Source organism: Narcine bancroftii, chromosome 4, assembly GCF_036971445.1.
Source record: "Narcine bancroftii isolate sNarBan1 chromosome 4, sNarBan1.hap1, whole genome shotgun sequence".
NCBI lineage: Eukaryota > Metazoa > Chordata > Chondrichthyes > Torpediniformes > Narcinidae > Narcine > Narcine bancroftii.
The window spans coordinates 106,498,054-106,523,862 of NC_091472.1; the positions used below are offsets into that span (position 1 = coordinate 106,498,054).

The 25,809-nt window shown below is 39.9% G+C and overlaps 1 protein-coding gene across 1 annotated transcript in view; it reads right to left on the bottom strand.

Moving 5' to 3' along the window:
* Window positions 1–784: 784 nt before the first annotated feature.
* crnkl1 (crooked neck pre-mRNA splicing factor 1) overlaps window positions 785–25,809 on the bottom strand; it is a 41,090-nt gene continuing 16,065 nt past the window's right edge. Inside the window, exons 8-14 of the mRNA XM_069932368.1 lie at window positions 16,215–16,406; window positions 15,717–15,776; window positions 11,254–11,334; window positions 8,886–9,125; window positions 4,342–4,443; window positions 3,563–3,811; window positions 785–1,832 (exon numbers count right to left, since the gene is read on the bottom strand). Coding sequence (XP_069788469.1) covers window positions 1,659–1,832; window positions 3,563–3,811; window positions 4,342–4,443; window positions 8,886–9,125; window positions 11,254–11,334; window positions 15,717–15,776; window positions 16,215–16,406 — 1,098 coding nt within the window. The 3' untranslated portion in view covers window positions 785–1,658. The remainder of the gene's footprint in view (window positions 1,833–3,562; window positions 3,812–4,341; window positions 4,444–8,885; window positions 9,126–11,253; window positions 11,335–15,716; window positions 15,777–16,214; window positions 16,407–25,809) is intronic.

Here is a 25,809-nt window from a genome sequence, read left to right on the forward strand (position 1 = left end):
TAATCACAAAAGTAATTAAATAGTTGAGACAATCTGCTGACTAAAGTGTCGACTGTTGAACAAGTGAAGGACAAGAAATAAAATGTAGGAAAGCTGGGAAAAAAATTAGTTGTAAAACAATGTTTTCATAACAGCTAATGGGAGAAGAGGAGGCTGCTTCTTGATAAAACAGGGTTAAAGACCACAAACAGTTACCTTTGGAACCCTTATTGCATATGATCGCACCTTTTTTACAATGGGTAAAAGAGGATTTAATATCACTTCAAACAAAAAAGTTGCCCACGGAGTAATATTTCACTGTGATTCATGAATAATGGAAAGTATACAAAAAACACTGTCAAAAACTGCATCGTCACATACAGCAAAGTTTTAAAAATTGTAAACAGGAACAATGTGGGAAATTAATGAAGGACTTATGGTTGAAAAATTTAAGTAACTATATTTCCTTCATCTGAAGTTAGGTGCCTTTTATGAGCAAATGAGTTAGTCTTATTGTAATCAAAATTTTTTATAAATACACAATGTTGCTTTGGCAAATCAAGCAACTGAGAGGCTTTTAGTTATAATTTGTTTTCTAGAAGACGATGAATCTTTCCATTGCGACAAGTCAATAGCTACAACGAACTATCACAAATATACTGCAGTAGGGTCTAAGAAAAGCAAATTATACTTTTCTTGGAAACAAGCCCCAAGACACCAAGTTTGAGGAAAAAGACATCAGCTTTCCTTGCTATGAGAAAGCAAAAATAGCATTTCTTAAAAAATTCAGACCATACAAAAGAGCTCAGATCCACCATCTTCAGATGTCAATTTTTAATCGGAGTATTGGTTGTTTTGCAAAGAGGATTCAGAATTGTGAACTCCCCAGTCCTCCAAAAACATTTTATTTTATAATTGGTACTTTCAGGAAGATGGATACCAAAACCTTTGGCCTGCTACAGGACTAAATGCTGCCCCTAACATCTTTTTATATAAAAAAAGGATCATTCTTATCTTTCTAACCTTATCGGGATTCACCCACACCACATTCGTGATAATTCAAACTTCAGAACAAACAATGCACCCAATAATTTCTGCACATCTTGCTGTTGTAGAATGCCAAATAGACTATCACTTATGAAAGCTTATATGCTCAGGTTAAGAGGGTGCAATTTCATGTAACTGGCAAGGATAGTTTTGATATATTTGGGTCTAAAATTAAATGTGCTTACTTAAACACAATAATAATTTCATTATGTCAAATATGAATAAGTGAACTTTCATTCAAAAATACACTCAAGATGTATCATCTAATATCCACCATGAAAATTTCCAAAGGTGACAAATAATGGCCAATTATTTGTAAACTTTATCTGCTCAGTTAACTATTTTGTATTATTTATATGTAAAAACAAATATTATACACCAATTTTGGATTGTTCGTCATCTAGAGAGATCTACTGAATTGATTTATTCCAATACAGGAGGTAATGACAAGTTATTCTGACCTCAACTGAGGATACTGGTGTGAGATCATGATGTAGCACAAGGAATGCCAAAAAAAAAGGCAATACAAAAACCAATTTTATAAACCCTTTAGACAGCTCCAGCTGTTCAAGTATTGTACATAGTTCTAAAAGAGAAAGCAAATTGAAGCATCTAAAAAAAAAGTCCATTCATCAGGATTCACTCTCAGTCTTATCTGTATTCTCATCAGGGTCTTCTTCTGATTCTTTCTCTTCCTGCAGTTGCTTCTTCCAGAGCTTGGCCATAGCAAGCAGCTTGAGGTTCGGCTGATTGGCAGCATCTTCTGGGAAGATATAGTCATAATATTCCTCCCAGCCAGCATCTGACTGCATTAAGGAATTAATTGGAAGATATTATTTGATGAGACCATACTCAAATTATCTATTTTATTTTCAAAATAGTAAAATTTCCAAGCTTGAGCTGCTCCTTACTACCAAATCACCAAGCAAAATACACTACATTTATAGATTCATGACAGATGCTCAGGAAAACTGGGTTAGAATCATCAGCCCAAGTGAAAAGAATAAGACAACCCTCTGGTGTTCAGTTCAATAATCTATGAGTTGGCCTGATGAAAGTGAACTAAATAACAAAACAGAAGGCCCAAAAGGAGTCAAATGCAAAATCCTTACGAGGTTTGCAAAGAGTATATTGTCACAAATTAAAATAAAGGGTCATGAAAACCATACTAAAAACAAACAAAAATAGGGTTCTCTGAATTCTCAGCTGCAATAAAATCACATCATTTGTACTCAGAAATAAACTAAATTTGCTCAAATTATATTGAAAAATAACATAGGTAGTAAAATTTCAGGAGTATTTTCAATAAATGAAAAGAAAATGCTTTTAATGTGTACTTCATATGAACCAAATTTTATCAATTTGATAAGTTTTCCCACAAAGATTTATAATTGACTTTATTTAGAGATACAGCACAGTAACAGGCTTTTCCAGTCCGTGAGCCCACACCACCTATGTGACCAATTAACTTACAGATATCATGTATCTTTGGAATGCTAGAGGAAGCTAGAGCACCAAAAGAAAACCTACATGGTCATGGGAAGAACATTCAAACTCCTTAAAGGGAACAGCGGATTTGAATCCAGGTCGCTGAAACTAATAGCATTTGTGTTAACTGCCACACTAAGAGATCTGTTTAAGCATGTGGATAGCTGTTAACTACCAAATGGATTAAATGTTAAAGATGACATTTATCACAAGACAAAAGCAGCCTCATCATGGTATAGGAAAGTTGTCAAATTGGAGAGGATGCAGAGAACATTCAGGGGCCTGAGCTATAGGGAGAGATTCAGCCAGCTAGGGTTTTATTCCTTGGAGCGCAGGAGGATAAGGGGTTATCTCATTGTAGGTGAAGAAAATCATGAGGACAGATACAAGACGAGGGGAGAGAGACAGACGCAAGACGAGGGGAGAGAGACAGATGCAAGACGAGGGGAGAGAGACAGATGCAAGACGAGGGGAGAGAGACAGACGCAAGACGAGGGGAGAGAGACAGACGCAAGACGAGGGGAGAGAGACAGACGCAAGACGAGGGGAGAGAGACAGACGCAAGACGAGGGGAGAGAGACAGACGCAAGACGAGGGGAGAGAGACAGACGCAAGACGAGGGGAGAGAGACAGACGCAAGACGAGGGGAGAGAGACAGACGCAAGACGAGGGGAGAGAGACAGACGCAAGACGAGGGGAGAGAGACAGACGCAAGATGAGGGGAGAGGTTCAGCAGGAACCTGAGGGGCAACTTTTTTTTAAAACAGAGGGTGGTGAATGTATGGAACAAGCTGCCAGAGGTGTTTGATGCAGGTACCATTGCAATGCTTAAGAAAAATTTGGACATATACATGGTTGGGATGGGCTTAGACTTAGAGGGATATGGGCCAAATGCAGGCAGGTGGGATTTGTATGGCTGGGACATTTTGGTCCATGTGAGCAAATTGGGCTAAAGGGCCTATTTCCACACTAATGACTAACTGCATATTGCCCCAACTACAACTTTTTTTGTTACTTTGGTGAAAGTTACTTTAAGAAATGACCTTACCCCATCTTCTGTCTGTAACTTTCTCCTCTTCTTGACACGTTCTGGCATGAGTTTGCTAACCCTGTTTTGTGAAGACTCTGTGCCAAATTCAGTCTCAAAGTTTCTCCAGGACTCCAAGAACATGAGTCGCTCTTCTTTCTCCTCACAGTTTCGTAAAGATCTGTTGGCATCCTCGTAAATTTGTCGACATCTAGGTAAACGTTCAGTCGCATCCACTGAAAGTTCAAACTGAACATAACTGATCCATACCTGTCAAAAAGCAAGAAATCTTTTAGAAGTTTTGATCACACAGATATGTAAGTGTATAGATAATTACTTCCATTGCTGCTCAGTTTCACACACTATTATTACTGAGCAAAAGGTGACCAGCAAAGAATAAATTACACCTGAGTGAGTGATAAAGTGATAATTAATTATTGTCAAACCCTCTGAAGTTTATACTTAATTAAAAATCCAATCCAAATTTGGTTTTTGGTTTATTGTTTTAAAAAAAAAAGCTATTGCTTTAACACAAGCCTGATTAAAAAAATTATTTTTAACAGTTGGCATAGTGGTTAGTGCAATGTCTTTACAGCGCCAGCAATCGGGATGGGGTTCGAATCCTGTGCTGTCTGTAAGGAGTATGTATGTTCTCCCCGAGTCTGCGTGGGTTTTCCCTGGGGGCTCCAGTTTCCTCCCACCATACAAAAACTTATCGGGGTGTAATTTAATTCGGTGGCACGGACTCGTGGGCCAAAATGCCATTTTACCGTGTATGTCTAAATTTAATAGTAGCTCACTTTAACATGCTGAGTCCGTTGAAGTAGGCGTCTGTAAAGGTGTCTCGTCCTTTCATATTCTTCCTGTTCAATTTCAAAGTCAATGTGGGATTTCCACAGAACCTGAAAAATAGTGAAACTCCACAACATTATCGAACCTACATATGACTATTTTTTATTTTAATAAATGACTGTTTAAAATTGTAAGAGTACCCATATTTTAGGCTGCAGAAAGTCTTGGTATACTTAAAACCTAAAATAAAATAAGGGGTTTATAGCTCCAAGATCATTGAAAAAGTGCCAACTCCTGGGTTAAAATATGCTGCTGATCTTCTAACTGCAGATGCAGTTGGGTTTGGCTTTGAAAAAAACTAAAGCACAGGAAAAGGCTCTGGCTCACGATATTTGTACTGACCATAATGCCAAATTAAATTAATCCCATTTGCCTGCACATGATCCATACCCAACTATTCACCACATGTGGATGTGCTAACTAAACATCACTACTGTTTCTGCTTCCACCATTCCCCTGCCAGCACACTCCAGGTACCTACCACACCCTTTAAAAAAAAAACTTGCCTCGTAAATTCTGAAGCTTATATCCTTCCCTTTTTGACTGAATTCACATAATCTCTCATCATCCAAGGTTCCTAAACCTTGCCAATTTGTCTTTTTCTCATTGGAACACAACCGTCCTAAATTCTGATCTGCTAGTTTTTAAACTACTCCCATGTTTCTGATATGGACTTACCCAACAACAACTGCTCCTAAACTAATCTGTCCAGCAGCTGTTCAATAATTTCTTCTCTCTTTGCCTCATTCCACCATCGATGAAATTATTAGTGGAATTTCTAAAGGCTTGGCCAACCCAGAAGGAAAAAAGATAATTTATTGAACTCCAAATTTTCCCTCTAATTGATTGATCATTTTTCCCCCTTGGTCGTCCTCTCATTCTGAGTTGCTCAGATGAATCAATCTGGAATTTTGAAGGGGAATTACTTAGATTCATATTGTTAGGTCTGCTTTGTTCATGAATGAGTGAGACAAACACCAGACTGAGTCGAAATCAAGGTTCTTTGTTCTTTATTGCCGGATTGTAACACTTGCAACTAACAGTGTTAGTTGGAGAAGGCGCATTCTGCCGTTATCAGCAAGTGGTGTTTTTTTATACCTTAGGATACGTACTTAGTAAATTATCATACCATGACACTGTCCAATGAATAAACTGTTGCTATCCTTCTCTGCTAGCTTCCTGCACATCAATTTGTCATCCCCACTCTTATCTTGAGAGTACAAGGTCACAACTGCATCTTGTTACGGCCCAGCACTGGGTGACTCCTTCTACATTCCCAGCTCATGATGTTTTTACCTAACAATATTCAACTGTAATCAAGTTACTTAGAGCACAAGCCATTTTCAGTTAGTTACATATCAACGAGATGCAAAAGAAAATCTATTTTGGATGCTACCATGTAGATCAGTACCACTACATTAACATGTTTTTGGCAAACAAATCAAGAACTTAACTGTATTTACTTAAGAATCCAGTGCACAAATCCCCTTTTATCTTCTATTCAAGACCACCGTTGTGGGCAACAAATTTTTTAAAAACACAAAATAGGCCTTAATTTTGTAGCAGAACCACAATGTAAACAGATCTAACAATGTAATTCCAGATATTTTGAAGCCCTCTCTCATATGTTAATAGATCTCATGACAGGGTACCCAGATAGAATGCAGCGATTAATCAAGGATGATCTTAAGCATGCCTCCACAACTGACAAGAAGAAAAGCTGACTCTTCATTATGACTTCAATGATGACCAGAAAGCATGCAAAGCCAGAATGAACAGGTGATGCCAAAATGATAGCTTCCAAAGTAGCTAGTTGATGTTATTTGATATTTTGGGAAAAAGAGTGAAAACTTAGAAACAAGAGCCGTATTCGGTAAATGTGGTTCTTCGCCAGCCCATTTCCCATTCATGGCCAATTACTACTTGGCCTGATTTTAGAGACCTTAAAGCCCAAAAAATGATTGATTTCTATCCTGTGTGCAAACTAACAATTGACCAACTCTAACTCTTCTGGATAGAGAATTCCCAACCTTATTGGGAGAATTTTGAGTTTTAATTGGCAGAAATCCAGAGATAGTATTTGAAAATAAAAATTTATTTTAAAGGATGGGCTGGGAGCTGAAAAAAAAGTCAAATAAGGATCTTAAATAAAAAAAGTGAAGATTTCAGGAAAATGAGTATGTCACAAATGAAATACTGTCAGTTTTCACCAGGAAAGAATATTAAGAGTATATTGAAGATTCACTCCAAAAAAACAAAATATGAGAGCAGTTAAGGAAATTATTTTTCCTGCCACAGTATATGAAGAGTTAATAGTGGTCACAAATAGAGTAAAAAGTGAAAATTCCCTCCAATAATCAGGAATCTTAAAAGGCTTAAAATTAACATTGGAAAAAATGAAGAATATTTGGATAATTACCTTCTCCCCACTCCCCAGCCCAAACACCACATGCAACTTTTTCATCATGGTGTAACTTGAACTATAATCCTTAAAATAGTTTAAACAATTTCTATAGAAGCCTGACCAACACACAAAACTATTTATATCCCCTGTACTAAAAGAATACAAGTTTGTTATAAAAGCAGAAAATGTTGGAAATGCTCAGCAGATCAGACGGCAACTGTGGAAGATTGAAGATATTTTCTCAGAACCAATAAAAAGAAGAAATGTCAATTTTAAACTGCAAGTAGAGTGGAAGAGGAATGGATAGAAAAAAGAGAATAGCTCCAGTAGAACTGTGGCCAAGTTTGCAGTGGACATATGTTGCTGAAATCATCTGATTGAAGGAAGGTAAAAAGATAAACTGAGGAATGTAAAAGCTGTGAAATCCAGTTGTAGGAGGAAATGTCCAGTTTTAACACAAAATTAGAAACCAAGTGAAGTTGTGCAATGTGCAAGTTGAGGTCTTGTTCCTCAAGTGTACATTTTTAAAATCTATATAATATGTAAACACACACACACACACACACACACACACACACACACGTATCCCCCGCTCTCTGAAAGTAGAAACCTTTCATAAGCCAAAATGGCATAAAACAAAGAGGCGATTACCATTTGTATGGGAAAAAAAATGTTGAGTTTTCCTAGACCTACTGTTCTGTGGTCTCCTTACAGCCCACTATCAGTCCCCACACTGATCCCACTGCTCTGTGCTATCCTGACAGCCTGCTATAAGTCCCCACACTGATCCCACTGCTCCGCACTCTCCCGACAGCCCGCCAAATGCTATTTTTGTTTTTTTAGCTTTTTCGTAAAAGCAAAAATCCTCTTTTGATTTATTTTGGTTAGCGAAAAATGGTACTAATGTAAGTCTTTCGTAAAAGCAAAGTGGTGAAAAGCAAACTTTTGAAAAGCAGGAGATACCTGTATGTGTGTGTATATAAAATATTAGACAGACACACACAAATGGCCTATCATTCTTTTCTTTAAATATTAAATAATAGAATGCTTACAGGCCTGTGGATTGGCATGGATTAAAATGTTTAGCTTTGTGAAACTTACTTAATCCAAATGCAAGATGTTATTCTTAAATAAATCAAGCAATATTCTTGAAATTAAAATTTAAAACATTTAAAAATTACATTATTAGGTGTGGTTTGATCGTGTTGACTACATAACAAATAACATGCATGGTGATCTACAAATGAATTAATGTAGAAATTCAAGAGGCAGAGAAAACTGAAATTTAATTGATTGATCTTCAAGTAAAAACTCTTGCATTATGATTTATGTCACAGAGATAAAACCAATTAAAAAGTGACGCAGATTTGAAGGAGTATTAAAAGACAGAGGAAATTGTAACTAGATTTGATAGCTCCCCTAAAGAACCAGTATCAGCCTAAACATAATATATGGCTCTTTCAATTGTGCTGTTTCCCATTATCTGAAGAATCATGAGGAGATGAAATCAACCTGCTGGGAAATTGCACAGAAGAGAGAATCAAATTTCCTATTTGACAAAGTGAAAATGACTACCATGTCACAATAAGCACATTATTGAACACAAGTACTGTTCTAACCTTGCACTATATTGGAAAGAATTAGAATAGGGAGTTTCATATATATTAGTGAAAATGCATCTAAACAATAAAAAATAAGGTTACTGGTTAGTATTCAAATGTAGAAACATCGAATTGTTCACATTTCATTAAAGGGACGATTTAAAAAAAATCTCAGATAGATGGAAAATGTTACGTGTTTATGCACTACAATTGAATGTTAAAAATGTGTAAAAGATTAGACACAAAGGAAAAAAAAATCACCTGTTCCAATTCCATGAAGCGTAAATAAAATAGTAGCAGTTAACAGTAAATAATGTAGTTAAAATAGATTTCATCTTAAGGCTAATAAGTGCCTATTAGGATTGCTGAGGAACCACCTAATTCTTAAATGCATATTTCTCTTTAAATCATTATCCATAGATTTTAAATTTGATTGCTTTTGTAAAAAAAATTACTAATGATCACGAGAACTGATCAAATCTCTTACCTCTGGCATATCGAGTCTAGGTTGACCAATTGCCAGCTCGTAGATTGCACGAGCACGTTCAACATCTCCAAGAATGGTCTCTAATTCTGCAAACTTGATCCAAGTGGTGCAATTCTCTGGGGAAAACTCCAAGTATTTCTCATAGAGTTTCCTACACCGGTCAAACTCACGAAGCTGGAGTTCTAACTCAATATACCCTTTGAACAGCTTGTTCTTTGGACATTTTCCAATGCCAGTACCCTGAAAATGCATAATAAAAATGTAATTTCAAAATGTAGAAAAAAAGAAAGCATCTTGAACAAACAAAAATCATGTTTAATTTGTGACAGTAAGTGCTCATCTCTCAACAACAGAAAAATGACACTGTGATGGTGGGTGTGTGGTGGGATTAGGTTACCGTGACCTTCATGTGCTTGGGGAAAATAAAATACAAACAATTACTCCATTCTTTAGTAGACACCTACGATAAAATGTTTCTGATGAAGAGGTTATAAAGCATTTCTTTTTTAGTATTTCATTTTTATTATTAAAAGGCTGTACTCCAGCATTTTCAGTTATTGGTTCTTTATTCAGACTGTACTAATGGATAATCTGAGCTTTATCTGAAGACAACACATTGCCAGTCATGATTTACAAAAGGCTGAAAATAAAGATTTAAAAAAATACAGCATAGAAATTCTTTTATTTATACATACTCTTTCCCACTTTATCAGCATTTCATTTTCTCATCAGTAAGGAATAAAATGTTGACAGTGGCAGAATATTATATTTTTCACCAAAATAATTCTATTAAGAGGCTGAACTCAACAGAATAGTCTTTTCTTATTTTTAATGACTTGGCTGATATCAGCTAGGGTGGCAATAATGCCAAGTCAAATTGGTTCAGAATCCTCACACTAATCAAGGGAAAATTAATGTTTTATTTTGTCCGTCTTCTAGTCAGTAACACTAGCTGTCAGGGTGACTGAATATGTGGATATGTATCCACATATTCTTTCCCAATTTATCGATTTTCATTTTCTCGACAGTAAGGAATATAATTTTGACAGTGGCAAATTATATACAGTAATGGGTGACGACTGGGCAAGAAAATAAAAGAACATGAGAGAAAGGAGCAGAATTAGGAACATGGCATCTGGTCATTTGAGCCTTGAACAACATGGCTGATTAGAAGATCAGAGCCATTTTCCAGCACTTTCCCTAAATTCCTGATTATCCAGAATTGAATACTGCAGTGATCAGTAGCCACTGGTTTTGGCCAGAAAACACCCCTTGAACCCCCACCACCTTTCACCAAACCAATTTTGAATCCAGTTTTACAACACACCTTGGATCCCATGTGGCTTAACCTTCTGGACCAGCCTACTGTGTAGGACTTTGACTTGCTAAAATCCACATAAACCATGTTGCCTTCATCTATTTTCTTAGTTACCTCCTCAAAAACTCAGCTTTAAGAGACAGAATTTTCCTGCACAAAGCCACGATGATTACCCCTAATCAGTCTTTGTGAACATAAATCCTGTCCTTGGAAATTTTTCCCAATAATTTCCCTAATGTATCTTGAAACCTTTTTACATAGTCCTTGCTTCTACTACTCAAAAATCACACCATGGTACAACAAATTTGGAAATGTGACGTTTAATCTGCACAACCAAATCATTAATGTAATCTTGTAACCCAAGTCCTGATCCCTCTGGTACCTCTCTAATCACAATCCACCAATCTGAGAAGGATTTGTTTACTTCCTCTTTTTGGTCTGTCCCCATGTCTAATTCTCAAACTATATCAGTACAGTTTCCCCAATTCCATACACTCCAAGCTTGCTGACCAACCTCGAAAAGCCAAATTCACTACATTCACTCAGATCCCTGATCTATTCCATTAATCATTCTGAAAGAGCACCATCAAATTAATTATATCTAATTTTATTTTCATACTTCCATTTATCCTATTCTTTACAAGATATTGTCATTTGTCATTATTTCCTTTACTTGAGCCCAGCATTTCCCTTCCAACTGACTGTAAAATTACAGATCATTAACTCCCCATTTTCACTCCTTCATTCTTAAATTGGGTCACATTTGCCACCCTACAATCCAAAGAATTCTATCCTTTGTAAATGCATCTTTTGATGTATTTTGTGAGACTTGAAATGGAGGGAGCCCAGGCCTTGTAGAACCTTACAAAGCTGAAGAAAACAAATAGCATTTTTGACAAAGAAAATACCAATGGCCTTGTCACCTCGCTATTGTTAAACTGAGATGTGTGAAATTTCTTTTTAAGTACAATGCAACAGCAAAAGTGCAATTTAACAATTTTAGTTGTTACAATTCAAAACTATAAGTGGAAGTACATATATAGCACTTACCAAAGCCTGCCTGGCAAGCGGTAGATTTTTCTGTCGAACTTCAAATTGTGCATAAAGCAACCACAATTTGGCAAATGTAAACTGTAAAAGTAAGATACCATGATCAAAAGGTGAGGATGAATTAGTGGACAGGATCCTAGTTGCTTCGAATTAAAAAAAATATAGTAAGCAATATTAAGTTGCAGAGACAAACATGATAGTTCAATGACTTCATGATGTGCTACGACATTCACAAGCCACCTTTCACTGCTTTATAATCAAACAATAAGAAGAATTTTTTTGGTCATACAATGAACAGTTGCACTGATTCTTAGTTGCTGCAGCCCTACAGGTATGCAAGATACACCAATAACAATAGTGCAAATTAATTACCATAATACGCCAATGTGAGATCATTATTCACAGTTGCAGTTAGTGCAACAAAGTGATATTTCAATAATGCAGACAAATATTTTGGTGGTATTTAATGGTAAGGGTAGTATGGGAATGTTCAAGAACCTGATAATTCCTGGACACTCCAGCTTTCAAGACATGATGCAACCAGTCAGCATACTTTCCACAGTATACTATTAGAAGTTAAACAGCCAATAATGGTTTTATTTAAAATCCGGCAACTGCCCAAAATGGCAGCACCTAATGATCGGCAGCAGCCACAAGACATTGCAAACTCCATGGAAGAAGAGGACTGATGCAGGGCACCAGAAAATGGGGAGACTAATGAGGGGCTCTGCGGCAAGGAACCCATGCAGGCTTTGGACAGCTGGAGATTGGCTTAAGACTGGCTGAAGGGATATCAGGTATAGGAACCAGGATGCAAGAGAGTGCCGAGCGTGCTGAAGGGTACCTAATCATGCCAGAGGTTCAGATTTGGAGTTCAGGTTGCCGATGCTTTAGAGTGGAGTCAGTACAACTGAAGAAGCTGCATGAGTGCTGGAGGGAAATCCATGGGCACTCGGCGACTGGAGGTCATTCCCTTTTGCTTTTCTTTCTTTGACTGTAGGAGGCACCCAGCAATTATTGCTGATGACTAGTCTGTCTGCCTTACTGCAGACTAAAGACAATTTTGTGTAATATTACACTGTTTTTATTATCATGAATCTTGAAGGTAAACAAAGTTTAAAAAAAAACATTCCTCAAGCAACATAACTAATGGCCTGGAGATTTACAGAACTTTCCTGCTCTTCATCAAGAAGTACCACAGGAATGTCTGTAGCTACCTTAAAACAGGTATGGCTTAGTTTTAATATCTAATGTCAAAGATGGTAGCTCTGGAACTATTATACTAAAATAACATCCTGCAATAGGATTCATGACATTATAGTGACTACTCCAGTAGAGCTACTAAATCAATTCACCAGACCCAGTGGTTAGTGAATAAACCCAGGTTTATTCAAACCTGCCTCCTCTTTCAAATCATTTTCGGCCCAGACACCCGGAACCGAAAGTGATATTACCCTGCGCCTGCAACTCACCCGAAGGGCGCGTGGCTTAAAGTGAAGATGACAGGAGACCTACGCCATCTTGTAGTTGAATGCTATTTGGCCTGAAGTGCTGTGCGGTATTTTCGGACAGGTGAGTGAGCAGCAATTAGGCCCGTGGCACTGCATGGTCATTTGGCCAGCTGCACAGGCAGCAGTTCGGCCCACTGTGTTACGCGGCAGCTCGGCCTGCTGTACCAACCCCCACAGAATCGTTCCCCCAAAGGAGATGAAACTGCTGTGCTTGCCATAGGCTGATGCCCTCACTTCCTGAGCTGGGGGCAGTGAATAGGGGTAGTAGGATCCACATGTGCTAGTTTGAGTCTATGGTGACAGTTGATAATGTCCCCCAATGTCTAAAGTGTACACAACCCCATCCCTTTTGATCACATGGAAAAAGCTGTTGCATTGGTGTTCCTGGGGTCTGTCACAAACACAAAGTCAGTGTTGAAGAGGGCAGGAGGCAAATGCTGTTTGGAGGGTCCATGCCAGTCGGTTGGATAGGTTTTCTTACTGCATCGTGGTATCAAAGCTGCTGAAGCACATCCAGATCGGAAGAGCAGGAGTCGGATGAGAAATGAATGTCACCTGGAAACAAGAGAACTGAATTGTAAACCATTTCTGCGGATGACGCTGGTATGTCTTCCTTCAGCACACACCCAGCAGAACCCATGGCAACTCGTTTACCCAGTTGGGTCCGGTGAGTCGGGCTTTGAGTGCCGTCTTGAGTTGCTGGTAGAAACGCTCCACAAGACCATTGGACGCTGTGGTGCGATGCAGTTGTGTGCCACAAAAGCGTATAAAGGCAGTCCATAACATAGAGGTGAAATGCGCTCCACAGTCTGAGGTGACATGTGTGGGAACTCCAAATCTTGAGATCCATTTGGCAATGAACGCTCTGGTGCATGTCTCAGCTTCGCTGGATGGCAATGTGATGGCTTCTGGCCATCGCATGAATCTGTCTATGACTGTGAGGATGTATCTCATGTTCTGAGACACTGGTAGGGATCTGACCAGGTCTACATGCACATGCTCAAAACATCAGCGCACTGCTGGGAAAGACTGGAGAGGTACCTTGGTGTGTTGCTGTATTTTGGAAGTTTGGCAGTGGGTACACGTTTGGAAAGCAGTGGCATTGACTAGCTTCTTTCACTTAACATCAACTAGCAGGTCATGGGTCCAGAGGAAATCTGCACCCAAGGTGGGCTGTGCAATGGAAGCCAAAATGAAATTCCAATGGAATGCGACGTTCCCTATCTTAATTGTGACACATCGCATGCCAAAGCTGGGAATGGTTCTGTTCGCAGCTTGAAGGGTGAGTCCCTGCTGCTTAGGTGTCTTTTCAAAGTATGTCAGTGGGAGTAAACTGAGTCAAGTGCCTATGTCCACGAGAAATTTGCACTCACGAGTGTCATCATGAAGATAGAGGAGGCCAGTACTCATGCCAGCTGCCAAAGCCACTACTGGCAGCTGGCTCTGTCATATCCTGACAACTTTTTCAGGCTTGCCACTGCCGCCGTGGTAGCCACACAAGGGGACGCATCTATGGGCATTTTTACCCCTCTGGCAGTGGTAAAAACACCATTCTCGGCACCTGTCGGTATGTTCACCCCCTCAGCTAAGGGTGATGAACAGGGCACGGGAGATGTCTCTGCCGAGAACACGGGCTATATATGGGCAGACTCTTGCCTTGGCGTCCAGTAGAGTCTGTCAGCCTCCGGGGGCACGTCATGGGGATGGCTAAAGTCCATGTTTGCTATTGGTATGGAGACATGATCCAGGAGCTTTGCCAGGAATAAGGTCTCAAAAAGAAAGCAATTGGAATGGCCATCCGCTAGAACGAGGATTTCATTCATTAAATTGGATGGATTCCTGTTGCCTAGCCCATCTATATTCAAAAGCTGCATGCCCCATTCATGCCTGGTTAATTCCAGGATGTCCAGGAAACTGCTGTAACCTGGTGTATTGGTTTTCTGTCTGTTGGTGGCCAATAAATTCACTTACTTTAGCCGCTGTAGTGGCATCCGTTGCCCCGATGATGTGCCAAAACTTTGTGTCTTCAGCTGTTATTCCACTAAGGCGGAACTGGGTCTCAGCCTGGTTCAGTCACACTCGAGGCTGGTGGGCCCAGAAAGGGGGTGGGTGAATGCAAACTTCGCTGACTGCAGCTGAGGCAGCAGCTGCTGTTGTTGTTGGTGCGTCCACATTGACTGTGAATTCAAGCTTTGGCTGAATCTTGCAGTCGAGGGGGGGGTCACCAAGTATAGCCAAACTTACCTCCCCCTTTAAATCACTTTCGGCCCAGACACCCGGGACCGGAAATGACATCACCCCCTGCTTGCGACTAACCTGAAGGGCGCGTGGCTTAAAGTGAAGACAACGGGAGCCCCATGCCATCTTGTAGGTGAGTATCGAACTCCCTCGTGCAATTCAATTTGGCCCGCAGTGCTGCGCGGCTGTTCAGCCAGCTGCATAGGCAGCGGTTTGGCCCATTTTGTCCTAAGTGTTACCATGGAGCTTAAGCTAATATCAAGCAACTTTGGAGTCAAATCATTGGAATATTCTGTATATTTCCAATTCAAAACAACTTAACAGTAGAAGCTACCTCATTAAATACATTTCATACAGTTAGATATTTATATCATAGGGGATTTGAGGATTTCCGGGAAGCAGGAAACTGCCGTAACCTGGTGTATTGGTTTTCTGTCAGGTGGTGGCCAATAAATTCACTTACTTTAGCCGCTGTAGTGGCATCCGTTGCCCCGATGATGTGCCAAAATACAGGTGGAGCCAATTTCATGGCCAGACCAGGCAATGATCCTACTAAATGGCAGAGCAAGCTGAACAGGCCTATTCTTGTTCTATTTCTTATGATCTTGTGTTAATTTGTAAAATATTTTCTTCAGTTTCCTCAATTATGTGGAGCAGTATCAATGGAACAGACATCAAAATTATTATTGTTAGCTTAAGATTATAGAGCTGTACCTTTTTATGGGGGATAAGTTCCAAGCATGCTTGATAAACTTGCCTAGTCTTCTCTGGATCCTGTTCAGAAAGATAAACTGAAGTTACAGAACTTTCAATAATATACTAAGGATAGAAAATGTATATAGCTTAAGCAGAATACAAAAGAAAAACTGGAAACGTAATTTCACCTTACAAATATTTCCAACCAAAACTGCTCGGTTGGAGTACAATATAAAAACACAAATTTGTAAAGTTCTATACTTATTGCAATACAAAGGGAAAACAATATTACTTGGTTTTAACAATTTAATTCCAATACTCTGAGTATTAAAAATCAAATGGCTTAAAAAGAAAACAGAAACAACCAAGATAAAACATAACATCATAGGATGACATATTGTTCTTGCGTACTGAAGTCTGAATAGACTACGAAACAGGATATACAGGCACAGGAGCAGCAATATATCCTTACATAAAATTTTTTGCCCATAAACTGCTTTGCTGTGACATGTGTACCTTTGCCTCCAATTCTTCAAACAAAGAGTAATTAATCCATAAGTATATGTATCTCCTCCAGTGGCGCTTTTCTTGAATGGGCGGAACATTGGCTATTGCACGCTCATATACTTCATGAACAGTATCGGGATCTCCGTCGCTCTCAACCAAGCGGAGGTAGTCAAACCAGGCATCATAATTATGTGGATTAGCCTTTTTGAAAAATAAGATAACATAAATAAGATAACATAACATAACAATTACAGCACGGAAACAGGCCATTAGGCCCTTCTAGTCCGCACCGAACCAAACACCCCTTTCTAGTCCCACCTCCCTGCACAATGCCCATAACCCTCCATCTTCTTCTCATCCATATACCTGTCCAACCTTTTCTTAATACAATTGACTCCGCCGCCACTACAAGATAGTAAATTATACAAACTATAATCAAGGTAGAGAGACTGCTTAAAACTATTTTATAGAAAAAACTATTTCTGTTTTAATCTGAAGTATACTTTAATCTGAAGTATACTTTTTCATACTACTATGTACAGAAGCACAATTTGCTGCCACATTAGCATGCACACTTCTGTAACCTCTTCATTTCACATGTTCTTTGTGGCATGATGGTCACTGAAAATAGTTCTAAATGTAATACAGGTCGTGAGTTGAGGGAAAAAAGTCAAATGAAGAAATAGAACATTCATTGTATAGTACAAACTGAAAATTTTCACCTTAGAAATGTTTTTGTGTAGGAATGATTCTTTTCCGTAAAGGTTATGTACACAAATTACTGAAATCATGCCAAAGTATTACATTTTTTAAAAGTTTCTGAAGCATTACACAGATTATTTTGGTACTGATGTACCAGTAATCGATTTAAAACCACACTAATTGTCAGCTAAACTCAGTATAGACATTGATAGTTTTGTTTTAAAAAGCTGCTAATTTTTCTGACATGCCAAGAATCAGTCCAAATATTATCACAGCTTCTCTAAAGCTGATTAAGTTGATTCTTCAATAAATACCTGTCAAGCAACTAATCAAATATGAAAGAACAGATTAAACTGCCAATCCATTTCAGGCAATAATGTAACAAAAATATATGCATGCCAGCACTTTGGTTTAACTATTTTCAGATGGAAGTCGATGCCACTGCAAGTAAATTTTTGAAAGTGAGGGGGTGGGGGTGGGGGAGCAATGGTGGGAGCACGAGGGGGGATAGAGAGAGAGTGTGGGCATGGCGTTCAGGCAGGCGAATGCTTCTCTTGTAGGATGTGGATTGTTTGGGAAGTCGGTGACTACAAATATGAGAAGTGCATTGCTCCTTACAAAGCTTTGGAGCAGGAGTTGGACAAACTCTGGAGCATTCGGGAGGCAGAAGATGTTACAGATAGGAGTTACAGGGACACTATTGTACCTCAGAGACAGGAAGAGGGAAACAGTTAGGAGAGGGAGTGAGAACAGGCAGGCATAGCAGCCATCACCACTCCACTTCCCATGTCCTGCCTGCCTGTGCATCTCCCTGAAAAACAAGTATACCATTTTGGATACTGTTAGTGGTGGGGGGTGGGAGGAGGAGAAATTACCTACCAGGTACAAGCCATGGCAATCAGGTCTCTGGCACAGAGTCTGATGTGTGGCTAAGAAGGGAAGGTGGAAAAAGAGACAAGCTGTCACAATAAGGGATTCCATAGTTGTGAAGACATTGAGAGGTTTTGTGGAGGAGATAATGTATCCCGGATGGTACGTTGCCTCCCTGGTGCCAGGGTCCAGGACAGCGGTTCCCAACCTTTTTGTTCCTCTGTACCCCTTGGGCATTTTTATAGGTTCCCGTGTACCCCTAAAAATTAAGGGAAAAAAAACGACATTGTGCAATCTGACTGCAGATTACAACACCATGTATTGTACAGTAGTGATTATTCTCTCAGACCCAATGTACCCCCTAAAAAGTTCAAATATACCACTGGGGGCTACTTGTACCCCAGGTTGGGAACCCCAGGTCCAGGATATCTCAGATCAAGTTCACAACATTCTTAGCTGGGAGGGTGATCAGCCAGATGTTATGGTCCATGTAGGGACCCTTCCATAGGTTGGAAGGGTGAGGAGGTCCTGCAATGAGAGTTCAGGGAGTTAAGCACTAGATTGAAGAAGGGGACCTCAAGGGTAGTGATCTCAGGTTTGCTTCCCGTGCCAAGTGCTGGAGATGTTAGAAATAGGAGGTTAAGGCAGCTTAATAGATGGCTGAGGATACGGTGTGGTACAGAGGGCTTCAGGTTTCTAGATCACTGTGCTCTGTTCCAGGGAAGGTTGGATCTTTACCGACAGAACGGAATGTATCTGAACTGGAAGGCAATTAATAACCTTGCGGGTAGGTTTGTTTGTCTTGTCTCGATGGGTTTAAACTAGATTTGCAAGGGGAGGGGAACCAGAACGTTAGAGAAGTTAGTGAGAAGGAAGAGGATAAAGGTCATGCGTAGACTGCATGTATAGACAGAAATCAAAGGTTTATAAGTGATAGAAATTTTTTCCAGAGGCATTTATTGTTAGAAAGGCTGACAAACTTAGGGGCTGGATTGACACGTGGGATTACAACATTATTGCTATTAGTGAGACTTGGTTGGAGAAGGGGCAAGGCCGGCAGCTCAATGTTCCATGGTTCTGTTGCTTCAGACATGATAGAGAGGGAGAGATGAAAGGGGGAGGAGTGGCATTGCTAGTCAGGGAAAATATCTCAGCTGTGCTAAGTCAGGACAGCCAGGAGGGTTGGTCTACAGAGGCCACATGGGTGGAGTTGAGGAACGGGAAACCATACTGATAGGGTCATATTATAGTCTGCCCAATATTCAGAGAGAATCGGAGGAGCAAATCTATAGAGATATAGCAGACAGATGCAAGAAGCAGAAAGTTGTGATAGTAGGAGATTTTAAACTTGCCAAATATTTTAAAAAAAATTCATTTATAGATGCCATACAATCAATTATATTACATACATTTCATTCACAATTTGTCATACATAGCTTTTATAAGTTGAAAAAGAAAATAGAAAGAAAAAAAAGAAAAGCCCCCCACCCCAACCCACCCAATCCCCCCAAAGATCCTAAGATAAAAAAGGGCCCAAGTCACCCAGTGGGAAAAAAAACTAGAAAAAAAACTTTAAGAGAAAAAAATGGAATGGATATTAAAAAAAATTGATAAAGATTACATAAAACCAACATGATACAACATATCCAAACATTTAAATCAATTCTAAATGTTAAATTTCAATACATCTAATATTAATCCTAATTAATCTCATATCTCTTCCATCATCGAATTGAATTTATGTGTAAAATTAATTCTCTAAAGTAAAATAAAATATCAATATAACTCTATTCATAAACATATATTTAATAATATAACTCCCTCTATGACACTGAAGAATATAGCACCACCCCCCTCTATCATACGAGATGTGGCTCATTGACACCAATGAGCCCTCAAACAGCGGCATTTCAAATAATTTCTTCTCATTTACTCAGTCTATTAAAAGGCAAAGTTTCCACCAAATCTGATTTGATTATGGCCATGGTCTGAGAGTTCTATGTGGTTTTTCAATTTCAATTGGACCTCTTATATTTTAAATCAATTCTAAATATTAAATTCCAATATATCTAGTAATAATGCAAATTAATCATAGGTTCATTAAGAATCTCACATCTCTTGCATCATCCAATTTAAATTCCGTGTTGAATCAATTCTCTAAAGTAAAATAAAGCATTGTGGCAGTTCACTACAAGGCAAGCGAACCAGCCCCACTCGTAAGCCACGCGGCGGGGCAGCCGGCCAAAATGGCACCGTCGGGGGTTCCCTTCCTTCTAGCTCGGGGCTCAGAATCCCAACTTGGGGACCATGTGACGACCGGGTGACGTCAGCGCCTTCCAGCGCAGTTCTCAGCCAGGTCTGGTTCAAATGTCTTTGAACCCATCATGAGCAAGCCTGGGATCAGCGCTATAGCCGTAAAACTGCCTGAATTCTGGGTTCAAGAGCCGGAGACCTGGTTTGGCCAAGCGGAGGCCCAGTTTCATCTCCGCCAGATTTAGTCCGACACGACCAAATTCTACCATGTGGTCGCTGCCATGGACCAGGCCGCTGCCAGACGCGTACTGCACCTTGTTCAGTACCCACCCACCGAGGACAAGTATGAGACCATCAAGCAAGTGCTTACCGGGTCCCTCGGACTATCTAGACACCAGCGTGCCGCTCAGGTGCTACACCTCGACGCCCTGGGGGATAGGTCCCTGATGGAACTGATGGATGAGATGCTCACGCTCATAGGTGAGCACACCAACTGCCCACTTTTCGAGCGCATCTTCCTCGAACATATGCCCGGGGACATCCACCAGCTGCTGGTTCAGGAGAGCTTCACTGACCCGAGGAAGGTCGCCCAGAGGGCCCAAGAGCCATGGCTCGCACGATTGTCGGAAGGCTCAGTGGTCCAGCAGGTCATGAGGCATGGCCACAACCATGCCAAGCCCGCCCTAGCACTGCGATAGAGCACCTGGCCCCTGCAGGGGCCCCCAAGAGCATAACCAAGGCCGCAACATCTGCTTCAGGCCTCTGCTTTTACCACCAGTGCTGAGGAGCCAAGGCCCGGAAGTGTCGTCAGCCCTGCTCGTTCCAGGGAAATGCAAGGTTGGCCGCTGTTAATGGCTGGCCAAGGCAATTGGCGCCGGTTATGGGGGGGGGGTTCTGTGTGGCGGCTCACAAGGCAGACGAACCGGCCCCGCTTGTAAGCCACGCAGCGGGGCAGCCGGCCAAAATGGTGCCATCGAGGAGGTTTCCCTTCCTTCCAGCTCAGGGCTCAGAAACCCGCACTTAGAGACCACGTGACACCCGGGTGACATCAGCGCCCTCCAGCGCAGTTCTCAGCCAAGTCCGGGCTGGGAGTATAAGTGCAGCCCAGCAGCCTGCAATAACCCAGTCTGCTCACTGAGCTCAACCTGTCTGGTTGTGTGTGTTATTGCAGGAGCAGTGGAGCTGCCACTACAGCATCAATATAATCAATACAACTCCATTCATAGATAGTAGAACCCCACTATTGGCGCTAATGAATATAGCACCGCCCCCTTCATCATGCGGGATGTGGCTCATTGCCACAAATGAGCCCGTGAACAGCAGCCGATGGACTCTGGAACCCTTCACCTCCCAGGTATTACATCAGAACAGAGACCCTAATTTACTCGTCCATTGTGTCATTCCAAACAATTCCTTCTCATTTACTCGGCCTATTAAAAGACAGTTTCCACAAAAATCTGATGCCTGTTTGTAATCCATAAAAAATTGATTTTTGCCATCCAGTAATACAATCTTCATCATTGCTGGATAACATAATGTAAACTTGTATCCCTTTTCAAAAAATTTCATTAAACTGCCTCCTCTTTATCCACATAAAAGAAAACCTTCGAACCATGATATTCAAGTGGACTTTTCTTTATTCTTACTTTTTTTGCTGCTAAAGCTAAAATCCTTTCATTGTTTTGATATTTTGAACACTTAATTACCATAGAGCGAGGTTTCTCATTTGATTGCGGTTGTAGTCTGAGGGCTCTATGTGCTTTTTCAATTTCAATTGAGCCTCAAATTGATTTACCCCCAGAACCTTAGGCATTCATCCTTGGAAAAATCGAATCATGTCATTGCTTTTCTTCTTTTTCCTAAAAGCCAACAATCTTAATGTTGTTTCACTTATTAAAATTTTCCATCTTGTCAATTTTTTCTGAATTTATCTTCCTTTCAACAATATCTTTTTTAAATTCAGACTCCAAAATTTTCAGCTTCTCCTTTACATTTTTAACTTTTCGATAAACTTTCATAATATTCTCACTCTTTTGGTTTTGTACTTGCATATTTGTTGATAACTGCTTGTATTTTTCATTCATATCCTTAACCTCAGATCTTAGATATTTTATTTCTTCCCACATCATTTTGATATAATCCCACATTTCCCATACCATCAGTGGCAATTCACCATCAGTGTTTCTTTATCCTTTTGTATAGCCTTAGTTTTACATTTAACTTGTTTAACATCTTCATAGACTAAACCAACCTCTCCAAATCTTCTCTGTCCTTGTTCCATAACACTTGCAAATTCACCACTGAAATCAATCATATCACTCAAACTCAACACTCTGACCTTGCTTAAAGAATCTGTTTTCCTTGGCCTGACACCATCTTCCCCAGACGACAGGCTGGTCACACTCGCTGCTGCTCCCAGCAACTCAACTCTCTGACAGGCCTTGCTTATCACTCCAGATCCGGGATTTCTCTGAATCAAAGGCCTCTCTTCATGTACAGGAACAAACACCTTCATCTGCTCCAGCAACAACAATTCCTTTCTCCGAAGCCATTTTAAAAAGTAAATGGACTATTCTTATATTCTTCCTTTGTATTTTAATCTCCATTTACTTCAATTAAATTATCATTTTCTTCTATTTTCCCGTGAGTTTTAGGATCCCACATCCTATGTCCTCCACATGACTCCCCCCACCAACTTTCCAAATATTGACTGGGACTCCCATACAGTGAAAGTGCTGGATGGCTTGGAGTTGTGAAATGTGTTCAGTAAAGTTTTCTAAATCAATATATAGAAGTACCAATGAGAGAGGACACAATATTTGATCTCCTATTAGGGAACAAGACAAGTCAGATGACAGATGTACATGTAGGGGGTCATTTTGGGTTCAATTACCATAATGTCATTAGCTTAAGTTAATTATGGAAAAGGATAAGTCTGATCCTCATGATGAAATTTTAAATTGGAGGAAGGCAAGTTTTGTGGAAATGAGAAAGGATCTAGGAAGAATGGATTGGGATATGTTGCTTTATAGCAAGGGTGTGTTAAGTAAGTGGAAGGCCTTCAAAGGAAAAATTTTGAGAGTCCAGAATTTGCATGTTCCTTTGAGGATAAAAGGCAAAGTTAACAGGCATCAGGAACCCTGGTTTTCAAAGGATATTGGTGATCTGGTTAAGAAGAGGGAGGTGAATAGCAAGTATCAGCAACAAGGAGCTAATGAGGTACTTGAGGAGTACAGAAAATGCGAAGTAGTCATCTATGCGTGGAGTCTCACGTAATGTGGGGGGGGGGGGAAGAGATCTTAAACTTTTGTTTGCATCAGTATTTACTTGGAAAACTGACAGTGCATAAGGAAGAAAGGGAAACAAACAGAAGGGTCATGGAACATATGGAGATAAGGAGGAGGAGGTGTTTGCAGCCTTATAGCGAATAAACACCCCAGACCAGATATAATATTCCCTCGGTCCTTAAGGGAGACTAGTGTAGAAATTGCAGAGGCCCTGGCAGAAATATTTAAAATATTCTTAGCCACAGATTGGAGGGTAGCTCATGTTGTTTCGAAAAGGCTCCAAAAAAAAAACCAGTTAACTGTAGGCCAGTGAGCCTGATGTCAGTAGTAGGAAAATTATTGGAAGGAGTTCTCAGAGATATGACATAAAGATATTTGGCCAGCCATGAGCTGATTAAGCACAGTCAGCATGGCTTTATGCATGATAGATCATGTTTAACAAACCTTTTTGAGTTTTGAGGAGGTTACCAAGAAGATAGAAGAAGGAAAGACTGTGGATGTTGTGTACATGGACTTTAGTAAAGGCTTTGAAAAGGTCCCGCTTGGAAGGCTAGTTCAGAAGGTTAAGAAACTAGGTATCCATGGAGAGGTTGTAAACTGGATTAGAAATTGGCTCTGTGGGAGAAAACAGAGAATTGTGGTCGATGGTTGCTTCTCAGACTGGAGGCCTGTGACAAGTGGTGTGCCTCAGGGATTGGTGTTGGGACCATTGTCGTTTGTTGTCTATACATTTATCTGGATGATAATGTTGTAAATTGGATCAGCAAGTTTGCTGATGACACAAAGATAGGAGGAAGTAAGGAAGACTTTCAAAGCTTGTAGATGGATCTCGACCAACTGGGAGAATGGGCCAAAAAAATGGCAGGTGGAGTTTCATACAGACAAGTGTGAGGTTTTGCAATTTCGAAGGGTAAACCAAGGCAGAACATACACAGTAAATGTAGGGGAATGAGAAGTGCAGAGGAACAAAGAGATTTGGGAATACCTGAAGGTGGCATCGCAGGTGGACAGAGTTGTAAAGAAATCTTTTGGCGTCTTAGCCTTCATAAATCAAAGTATCAAGTATACAAGTTGAGTTGTTATGTCAAAGTTGTTTAAGACATCGGTGAAGCCAAATTTAGAGTATTGTGTGCAGTTCTGGTTGCCTAACTACTGGAAGGATACCAATAAGATTGAAAGAGTGCAGAGAACATTTTGTAGGATTTTGCTGTGTCTTCAGGAGTTGAGAAACAGGGAAAGATTAAACAGGTTAGGACTTTATTCCTTGGAGTGTAGAAGAATGAGGAGAGATTTGATAAAGGTTTACAAAATTATGAGGGGAATAGACAGAGTAAATGCAAGTAGGTTTTTTCCCTTTAGATTGGGAGAGATAAATTCCAGAGGTCATAGTTTTAAGCTGAAATGGAAAAGGTTTAGGGCAACATTAGGGGAAAGTTTTTCACTCAGAGAGTGGAAGGAGTCTGGAATGAGCTGCCATCTGATATGGTGCTTGCAGGATTGATCTTTAGTTTTAAGAATAAATTGGATAGATACATGGATGGGAGAGGTCTGGAGGGTTATGGAATGGGAGCATGTCAATGGGTCTAGTGGAATGATGGTTGGCAGACTAGAAGGACCCTGTTTTCTGTGCTGCAGCGTTCTATGGTTCAACTTCCTTTTTGCAGTCTTAAATCTTACAGACTTGCTTTATCCTTTAACTTTTCCTCTCTTACATACTTCAAAAAGATTGTTAATCAGTTTGGGTAAAAGGCATGAGTAAGTTTTGTTCCACATATCAACCATTATGGTATTTTGCACCACTAAGACTTTAATCTCACCCTTGTGCTGTAGACTACATAAAACAAATCGCAACATCTGACATACAGTCTGATTAAAACAACACTAATTACCTTTCCATTCTCCACCTTTCACAACACAGAAATATTCTATTTGTCCCCCACACCCCTCCCAAGAAATTAATTGCTGGTATTTATGGATTACAGAAGTGTCTTCCTAGCTCCTAATTAAACTCCACTCGCATACGATTACTCCTTTCATCCTAGTGTTTATCTAGCGTATCTTGAAAAATAATTTTTGCTAGTTGCTCAACCTTTTGCTGTGCTTTCAAATTTTGCTTTGATTTTAATTCCCATTTATACTTTATGGAATCTTTGGCTTTCAAAATCAACAACAGGAGACAATTTGGCCCATCATGCCTCTTGCTCCTTTAGTGCCAATTTCCACTCTCCCAATGCATAAATAATTTTCTTTTAGCTATTTCTCATAATTTTATTTTATAACCTTTCCAGGTAGCACTAATTAGACCATGAAACCCACTGCGCATTTTTTTCATCTGTATTTTGCCTCTGGCTCTTTGCACGTCCTCTGGTTGATCTTTCAATTATTAGATTTCTCCTTGTTCAAGTTTACTCTATTAAAGTGATGAATAGATTTTCAAGTATTACATCTTTACTCCAAGACTGACTTTTTCTAGCTACTCCATGCAATTAATC